This window comes from Hipposideros armiger, unplaced genomic scaffold (genome assembly GCF_001890085.2).
Source record: "Hipposideros armiger isolate ML-2016 unplaced genomic scaffold, ASM189008v1 scaffold_1453, whole genome shotgun sequence".
Taxonomy (NCBI): Eukaryota; Metazoa; Chordata; class Mammalia; order Chiroptera; family Hipposideridae; genus Hipposideros; species Hipposideros armiger.
The window spans coordinates 203,854-213,958 of NW_017732803.1; the positions used below are offsets into that span (position 1 = coordinate 203,854).

Consider the following 10,105-nt stretch of genomic DNA (forward strand, 5'->3'; position numbering starts at 1 on the left):
TTCAGTCTAGTTGTGGAGGACATCGCTTCACTGGCCCATGTTGGTATTGTGATCATTGCACTCTTCCCGGCTAAGGCAGATCGGTCACCGGCCCTTAGACAGCCACTCACAGAAGCTCACGCCCTCTGCCGGCCAGCCCCACTGCAGCCTATGCCAATGCCGGCGACTCATGGCTGCCCAGCTCCAGGTCGAGCTGATGTTCATCATCTTAGCTGTAGAGGGCGCAGCGTCATTGGCCCTTAATGTGGGATCCGAACTGCGGCCCTGCTGCTCAGAGCTGGTGCTCCCAAGCGAGCTCTTAACCACTTGGCCGGCCCACTGCCTTCATACTTTTCAGATACCATGGCCTACCTGCTGGCTAGGCCTGCCCTAAAAACATGTCCCCCAGTACTCTGGTGTTCAGGCTGGGGAGACCAATATCAGAAGAATGAATGGAGAACTGGACAGTACAAATCCAAAATGTGTATAGGAGTAATTCTAGCCTTACAGCTTAAGAGAAACATATAAGTTGGATCAGGAGAGCCTGAAGATCAAAACACCATCATTTCTTAAACCAGTCAACCTGAAAGGAATTCTTGTCAAGACAGTTGCCTCTGTTTTACCTTAACAACTGTAGCAGGAAAGATCCCAAAAGGAGACCAGGGGTCCACAGCTTCCAATTTCATATGTACAGAGAATGAATGTGTGCCAGTCACTTGTTTGTCCTGAAATGCAAACACCAAGAGGAAATAAAAATATAGTATTTTCACATTAATTTTATACTTATATACAGCTGAATGCTACTCTTAATTAATTACAATAATGCTTCTGGTAAATAATCGAATACTATAATTTTCTTCCCTGGGAAAAAATTATTCAGGAATAAAACCTTAGGAAGCACTCCTACTCTAGATTTGGAATACAAGGGCCACCTGGAGGAAAACCAAGTTTATCTGATAACAAGTCAGGGCTATGTAGTTAAGACAAGACTCAAAATACTTTAAGAGAACTTTGGGAGAAAACCTGGACTACTTTTAGAAGAAGAAAAGGATGACCATCACTCTAGCTTTCCAACCGCTTCCCTCCTCCCAAGGCCACATTACTCTCACTGGCTCCAGGGGTTATTTTATGCTTTGCACCTCCTGCAAATTGCTTTTTGTTTTTACCTTAAATAAGTAAGATGGTAATGGCTCTTCTTCCTCCTCTTTGACTTTGGCCAAGATCTCCTGCCACTCAGCCTCATTTTTCAGGTGTCTGATGGCTTTAATAAAACAAGATAGGATGCTTTAATGATGACAGAACTTACACACTTTATAACTATTCTAAAGCATTCACATAAACAAAAAAGTGACTTTTCACTGGGAAAAGAAAAGGGTTTAAGCCCACTTAAACCATCTTCACTCAAAGAACTTGCACCTTCACTTCAATACTTGTTTCCTCTGTTCAGAGCCTGAGTAGTTAAATATGGGAAAAAAATACTTATACTGAGATCAGAAGGATTGCTGTAGTCCAAAAACTAATATAATACAACATCCAAACTGGGCATGTAATAGTAAATACAAATTGGTTTAACCAGTAACTCCAGTTTTAATATTATTGGAATTTCTTTTAATCAACAATTTGCTTTGAACCGAAAACTTGTCCTACTTCTGTACCTATATGAATGTCACCTAGGGAATTTTTCTTTAATTTTGGTAAAAAATCAGTATGAGTTGGGGCAGAAGTCTATGAAGTACATATATTAATATGTGTAGTGAATTATAAACGCAATAAATCCAAAAGAAAAATAGGCATTTAACAACTCCATATACATTTTTGCAGTATCTCTATTATGCAAAGTAACAAAGGCTTTTGTAATATGCAAAATAATACATTTTTCAGTCTCATAGATAGTAATAAAAAATAATTACAATAATGTAATAGTTAAAAGAAAAATGTTATATTATTCTTCACCTAATGGGGGCTGAATTTCATATCCCTGTTGAGCTGACCAACCAACGTGATGAAGAAATGGATGCAAGTAATACAACCAATGTCCAAAACTGTCAGAACTTTCAAGTCCTTCATAACACAGCTTCAGCCTTCCCCCAATGTTTTCAACTACAGTAACAATCCAAGTGCTTAAAGAGTCCTGGAAAGCTTGACATTCTAGCCTGGAACCTGGAGCAATGAGATCTAAAGGATTCCTCCCATTACGGAGCTGTAAGTAAAAAAAGGTGAAATGATTAAATACAAAACATAATATTTTTAAAAGTGAAGTTTTAAATGATCTTAAACTAGCCTTTATATTTTTACCCATTCAAAGCCAGTGATACTGAATTGCCTAATATCATACAAAACCCTATAGTATTATTTATAGGTGACATAAAAATATTTACCTTAAAGAAAATCTACCTATAATGCAATAAAACTATCCTAACAGATCTCTATTTCTAGGACTGTGTTATATAGTTTCATTTAGTAAGTATTTTAAAAATATCATTAGTCTCTTATTTTAAAAGCAAATATGATCATCATTAAAGAAAAAATCAAATCAAACATGATAAAAGTCAAAATCCTCCACAATCTCACCTTCAAGAAAGAAATACAATAAACACTTTGGCATACACTCTTTGAGACTGGGTTCCAATTTGTTTGTCACTTAATACATCAGAGCTATCTTTCTATTGTAGCACATATAAATCTTCATCTTTTTTTTTTTTTTAAGCTGAGCCATCCTGCCACCTGTTGGCAGCTCAGTGGCAGCTCAGCTCGGGCCGAGAATCAAACCGGCGACTCTGTTGCTCAGAGCGCACACTCTTGAGCGAGCTCTTAACCAACTGAGCTACTCAGCCGGCCCTCTTCCTTATTCTTTTAAACTGTTTTATTGATATTCTTGATTTATTGATTATTACAACGGGCAGTAATTTATCCACATCTACTGATGGCATTTCAGTTTCTGATTTTTTACTCATTTCACAACAATGTTCTTATGAACACAACAAGCATCTTGATTATGTTGATGGAAAAAAAAGTTTTACTTTTCACCCTACAGATATATATTAAAAGTTATAATAAAGAATAAAAAGAAATGCTGTTCCCAACATCATCACTTAACCATTTCTTAACTTTTTTTCCTAATAAGAACTGCTCTGTGACAGCTACATATTCATACATATGCAAAAGAACACGTGAACAAATGGAGGAACACGTTCACAGCTAAAGATTAGGATGGCAGAATTAAGGTCAATGTAGAGTACGATATTTATTAATTCGTTTGTTCATGATTCATTCATCAATTCAAATTTTACTCAGTGTGTAGTATGTGCCAAGCCCTGGCTAGACATAATACAATGAGTCTGAGCATAAAACATAAAGATCAGCTTGAAATAGAGTGTTCACCAATCAAGTTTTACAAGGCAAATGTAAACGGATCACAAAATTAAATATAAGAACTAAAACTATCAAACACTTAGAAGAAAATACAGGAGTATGTATGTCTTCATGACCTTGAGTTAGGCAAAGCCTTCTTAGATATGACACCAAAAGCACAAGCAACTAATTCAGAATACTTCAGGCACTAAGCAAGCTACAGTGTACAACCTCTGAGGCTAAATTTAAACCTCCCCAAACCCTTGCCTATATCTGTAGTAATAATGCTTATTTGCCTTGGGGTAGTAAAGGAGTAACCAATTTTAAGATTCCTTTAACAGGAAATGAGTATCACTAAGGATTAGAAGGGGTTTCCACACTGATTCTGCAAGTAGTAATACTCACGCCCTCTAGCAGCGGGACAGGAGGACTGCATGCTCCCATCAGGGTCTGCCGCAGGAACGCATCCCAATCAGACACCTTATCTCTGATGCCTAGGTCAGGGGATAAAATGAGTGATTACTCATGTCAGCCACGGAACATAGAGAAACAAAACTAAATTGAACAGAATACAGAGAAATTCAGCCAGTGAAAATGCTTTAGAGGTGCATTTGTCATTTTCATACCTAACAGTCCAACATATTGCTTCCTTGAAAGCTTAAAACAAAAATTCTCCTCTAGACAGTACTTCCTGGTTAGTTAAATAAGAGTTGTATGCAAAACAAAGAAATAGGTTTAACTCCATGTTACCATAATTTATCCAAAAGGTACCTGCTTTATTTTTTATTATGGGAATTTTCAAATATATACATATATATATATACATACACACACATGCGCGCGTAGAGAAAAACAGTATAATGAATCCTCATGTACCCTCACTTTAACAACTGTCACTTCATGGTCAATCTTTCCATCTAAACCCGGAGTCGTTAGCAAACTACAACACTGTGGGCTAAATCCAGCCTGCTGCCTATTTTTTTAATAAAGTTTTATTGGAACATATCCATGCCTGTTTGTTCACATATTATTTGTGGGTGCTTTCACACAATAAAGGTACAGTTGGGCAACTGTTACAGGGACCACATGTCCTATAAAGTCTAAAATATTTGCTATCTGGTCTTTTACAGATACTTTGCCAACCCCTGATCTACACTCTCACACACTCCACCGCCACTCAACCATGAATTATTTAGAAGCCAATTCCTGATATCATAGGATTTCATCCGATATAATCTCAGTCTATATTTCTAAAAGAAAATAGTTTTTTACACAACCACACCTTAAAAAAATGAACAATAATTCCTTAACATCAAATATCTAGCCCGTGTTAAAATTTCTCCAAATATCTCATAAATGGTTTTTCCAATTTGCTCAATCAAATCAGGATGCAAATAAGATCCATTTATCACAAATGGTTGATATATCGCCTAAAACTCTTTTAATCTATACGTTCCTTCTCTTCCCCCAGCCTCCACTCTCTTTTTCTTGTAGCATATTTGTTGACTCAGCCTTTTGTCCTACATATAGTTTTTCTGAGTCTGGTTTTACTGGCTGCCTCCCAGTAACTAGCATTTCACTGACCTCTATAGTTTCTATAAATCAGTATTTAGAGCTAGAGAGTTGATCAAATTTAGGTTTGACTCTTGGGGGAAGAGAAGCAAGAATACTTGGGGGAAGAGGAGTTGCAATCCTTCTATCAAGAGGCACATTCAATCTGGTTGTCTCCTCTTTTGTGATGTTAGCTTTTAATGGTCACTGCATAAATACATTCATTCATTACGGGCTAAAAATGGTAATTTTCTATCATCCCTTCTTCATTTACTAACCAAAATACTTCTATAAAGAAAATTTTCTCTTCTTCAGTTATTTGATTACTACCCTAAGGTATAATTCACAAAGAGAAGGGAGGATATACGCTTAATTCTCTTTATTCTTTCCCTCTATTTACTAGCCTTCAAAATTATCAGCTGGTTCCCTAGCATTCTCCAAAACTGACCAATGAGAGTTTTGTTTAAAAGTTTCACTATGGAATTATAAACTAAGTCACATATGATATGTTTCAGGCCATTGCAGTTGTCCTGTTGATGCTCAAACAATCCTATATTTAACCAGAGAGAATCTCTTCAGGTTGGCTCCTCAGTCCTTTTGATATGACCCTAGTAAACAGTCACTGATAACTTTTTCACTCAGTATAAAAGGGTGGTGTTACCAGGCTTATTTTGTACATTTCCTACCCCAGTCCAGGAATCAGCTACATCTCCAAGGAGCCCTAATTTGTTTTGGTGAAAATGGTATTTAGAGATCATAATTAGAGTGCTGAGAGTACTCATTGTTACAGAGTTTGTGTTTCTAGGCCTTATCAGTGTCTAGAAGATAATAAATATCTTTTTATACTTTAAGATAAATCACATCAGGAGTTCATATTGATACTTCCAATACAAATCCATGAAGATAGCATTTTCACTTAACTTTATTCATCCAAGCTGTTCCTTTCTCTCATACTGATAATCCTAGTTCTCAATTACACATTTAATTATTAATTTGCTTTATCTCACAATGCACACATAATTATTCTAAAATAACATCAACAATGATTACTAAAAAACACTATACATATTTTTTGCAATTTTTTTTTATACTAGGGATGTATGTTTAAATTATTGTATTAAAAAGTCACTGAAATGGTTCTTCTCTGGGTAGTTAGTTCACAAGCTCCATTCATAGTTTTTGTTTTACATCTATGTAAAATATTTACATTGTTCAAAATTCAAATCTAGCTTCTAAACCTGTCCCCTGCATTCTATTTATTCCCTTTCCCCACAGATAACTTTTTTAAATGATTGACTTTTACTTAAAAATTTTTTTTATTTATATTGAAAAATGAAGTTCACACACACACATTCATTTTGAGAAAATTGACCTGTACCTTTAAAAAATGTCAGTCATGAAAGACAGAAAAAGCCTGAGGAATTTTTCCACATTAAAGGAATCTTGGGCCGGCCGAGTGGCACAATGGTTAAGAACTGGCTTGGGACGCCAGAGGGCCCCAGTTCGGATCCCACATATGAGGGCCAGTGACACTGCCCTCCACAGCTAAGATGCGGAACAACAGCTCAACCAGGAGCTGGGCTGCCGTGAGTCGCCGGTGATGGCGTAGGCTGCAGTCCCTGTGGCAGTGGGTTGCCATGGGTTACTGTGTGTAGCCAGCAGCCAGCGTGAGCGGCCAGCAGCCGCAGTGAGCGGCCGTCCAGAAGCCAGCGACTGATCTGCCTCGCCCGGGAAGAGCGCAATGATGGTGTCAGCTTGGGCCAGTGAAGCAACATCCTCCACAACTAGACTGAAGAACAAAACTACAGCTACTTGTCTGTTCCCCTTCCCCAATTCCCCAGCACTGTTCCCAGACCCCCAATTCCCCAATAAAAAAAAACTTTAAAAAATAAAAAAAAAGGAATCTTATAAGACATGACAACTGAATACAACATACGATGTAGGATTTTATTTTACTATAAAAAACATTATTAGTAAAAACTGAATAAGGTCTATAGATTAAATAGTAGTACTATATCAAAGTTAATTTCATGACTTTGTTATTTTACTATGCTCATGAATGACCTTGTTTTTAGGAGTACATAAAAGTACTTAGGAGTAAAAGGGTATTATGTGAACAACTGGCTCTCAAATGGTTCATTAAAAAAACGTGTGTGTGTGTGTGTGTGTGTCTAAGAGAGGGAGCGAAGAAAGAGGGAAGGTTGGGAGGGGGAAGGTTAAAGCAAAATGACATTTAGGAAAACTTGGCAAAAAGTCTCCAAGAATTTTCTATACTATTTTTGCAACTTTTATGCATATCTAAAATTATATCAAAATAAGTTGAAAGAAAAATACTTAAGGTCTGGTATTTTCTTAAATCTGCAGTCTCTCTTCCCTTTCTCTACCTTTATATGATCCTGCTCTTTCTTTCGTCCTATTGTCTCTGCCTTGCTGAATTCGGATTCTACCCCCAGTAAGGTTCTTTCCCAGAAGAAAGCTTCAGTCGGTTCATTTTAAGAGTTTATAGGTTCCAGATTGCTTGTGGATGAGAAGAGAAACGGCAATAAAATCAAAAAGAGAATTAACCTGGCCCAATGTACTTACATATAACCAGAAGTACAGGTCTCAACTTCAGAGAGCCTCACAGTCTTACAGGATTTTAAGCAACTGATGTTCCCTGTGTCATAAAAACCTGAGGCTTTATGGCACACAGAAAATAATTTTTAAAAATAGGGCATGTGCATTCTTCCTTATAAATATTTTCCCTCAAAACACTAAGCCCCCAAAATTAGGAAAACCTATGCATATGGCAGACTGAAAACCTAAAGATTGTGGACAGCCCAGATTTTCCTATTGCAATATAATATTATGTCTTGATAGGCAGTATTTTATTACCTTCTGGTGCTTTCAGGGTCTTCTTATTCTGCTCACACCACCCAATGGGGTAGAGGTCAGCCTTTCTGATGTCACACCAGAAGTCCGCTCTCCGGTCCTCCCCATAGCCATCGTAGCGGAGAAGGAGTAACTGCTCACAGGTGGTAATGATGGTGGCAACCCAGTAAGTTTCAGGATCTGTCTTCACAACCACCTCCAGTTTCATCCCAGGAGCAAATCCATTTTGCAAACGTGTGTCCACCTGAACAGGGAAATGTTATCAATCACCAGACAAGTAGCTCAAGTGAGTATTTCTTTGGCCAACATTCTTTTTTAAGATGTATAATTCTGAAACACTAAATGCAATAAAATCTTCTCAAGGGAAACCTGAGAAATTCCAATTCTAACTCATAGGAGTGATCTCAACAAAACAGGGAATAGCAATACTGCTCTGTTCCATGACTCCAAAGGAATTTTAATAGAACTCAATATTTTCACCAAAGCAGTCTATTATGATTACATAAAATGATTTCTATTACGTATACAAATCAGCAAATGTTCACCATTTTAATAGCTTTCAACACATGAAGTTTTCAAGAGTGATTTCTAGATCATTCCAAAGAAAATTCATGAAGCAAAAAGGGAAAGGACAAAAATAAGCTATAATAATAATAATAAGCTAGTATAATATGTACCATATGTAGGGAGCCACACCTCTCAGTTTCCCTGAAACAGTCTGTTTACACCTGTTGTCCTTGAATAATAATTAATAATGCCCCTTTTGTCTCTCAAATGTGCCCTAATTTACATGATAAATTATATAGTCACAAAGTTATGGGTTAGCAATTCTGGAACTACTGTATGTGTATACTAAGAATAAATAAAAAAATATATTGTGGATAATGAAAGGCAGGTTTCTCACTGAGGGAGAAAGAAGTAAAAATAAGGAAGGGGGAAGAAGGGAATGAACTTTGTGGTGCTGAATTGGAATCAAGGTATCAGAATGAGGTCATGATTACAGACAGAAAGAGAGATACAGAAGAAAGTATAGATGTGTATGTACGTTATGTGTTAATATATAGTATTTCCTAGCTCTGTGAATTGATAGGAACTAATAATAATACTCAGTAGCAATAGCAAATTTAATGTCCAAATCTTAATTTCTAAATAAATATTATAAGAACAAGGGCTCCATGGTGAAATAACTGATCTCTATTCTGACGTAGGGAAAACACAGTAAGAGTCTGGAGTATCTTGTGATGCCAGAAAGTAAGGAAATGCTCCAAAAATGATGGGGACCTTTAGAAAGGGCATTGGAGCCACTAGAAGTATCCCCCAATGGTCACATGTGGGACAATTTGAGCAATAAAATAAATAATAAGAGTAATGAATTATAATCCATAAATGTAAAGATATCCATGAGTCCATACTGTTAAAAATAATTAACAGAGATGAGGAGACAGTTCTTCCTTAAAGTAGAAAACCAATAGCAAATACAGAAAAAAAATGGAGATAGAAAACCACCTTTAGACAAACACCACAGAAATATACACTGCAGGCAAGAATCATGGGTCAATGCTAAAATGACTACGATGACTATGATATTTGCATAATCTCAAAGGTTCTCCCTGCAAGATTCTTATTAATTGCAAAGGGGAAAACAGCAACATTAAATGAAGTAGTCTGGCAGAAACCACTCTAATTGATCCAAGTTAATTAGTTAATAATACCACCAGTCTGAAAACATCGATATCATATACCCTTGATATAATACAATAAAAAGCACAAAATCATTTTTATGACATTTTTTGCTAAGTCTGTATTTACCCAAGCTAATCATGAGAAAAACTAAACCCAAAATGAGGACTATTCTACAAAATAACCAAAATGCAATATGCTCTTGAAAAGTGTCAAGACCATGAAACACAAAGAAAGAATGAGGACCTGTTAAACACTGGAGGAGACTATAGAGAGACATGACCACTAAATGCAATGTGGCGATCTCAACCACAAGAAAGTAAGGGGACTCCTAGAAAAGAGGGAGCCAGAGAGGGAAAATCCCGCATTCTGTGTAAAAATTCCTCCTCTTTCTAATCACTACACCCTGTTGTACTCCTGAAAGGTAATCATTATCCTGAATTATAACACAATGGTTTAATATTGCCTGTGTTTTCACACTCTGTTAGTTTGATTATGCAGTATGAATGTTTTTATGTGTGTGGTTTCTCTTACGTGACATTGCTTATGAGAGTCATAAATGCTGTTGTATTAACAGTAGTTTCTTTTCACTGTGATATAGTATTTATTACATTATACAAATATACCACAATTCATCCTTTCTAATGCTACTAATAGGCAGCTTTTTTTTTTT

General features: G+C 36.6%; 1 protein-coding gene across 1 annotated transcript in view; it reads right to left on the minus strand.

Annotated features, from left to right (window-relative positions):
- SFMBT1 (Scm like with four mbt domains 1) overlaps positions 1-10,105 on the minus strand; it is a 122,983-nt gene that overhangs the window by 37,542 nt on the left and 75,336 nt on the right. Inside the window, exons 5-9 of the mRNA XM_019633953.1 lie at positions 7,756-7,996; positions 3,736-3,824; positions 1,933-2,179; positions 1,146-1,240; positions 603-704 (exon numbers count right to left, since the gene is read on the minus strand). Of these exons, the coding sequence (XP_019489498.1) occupies positions 603-704; positions 1,146-1,240; positions 1,933-2,179; positions 3,736-3,824; positions 7,756-7,996 (774 nt within the window). The remainder of the gene's footprint in view (positions 1-602; positions 705-1,145; positions 1,241-1,932; positions 2,180-3,735; positions 3,825-7,755; positions 7,997-10,105) is intronic.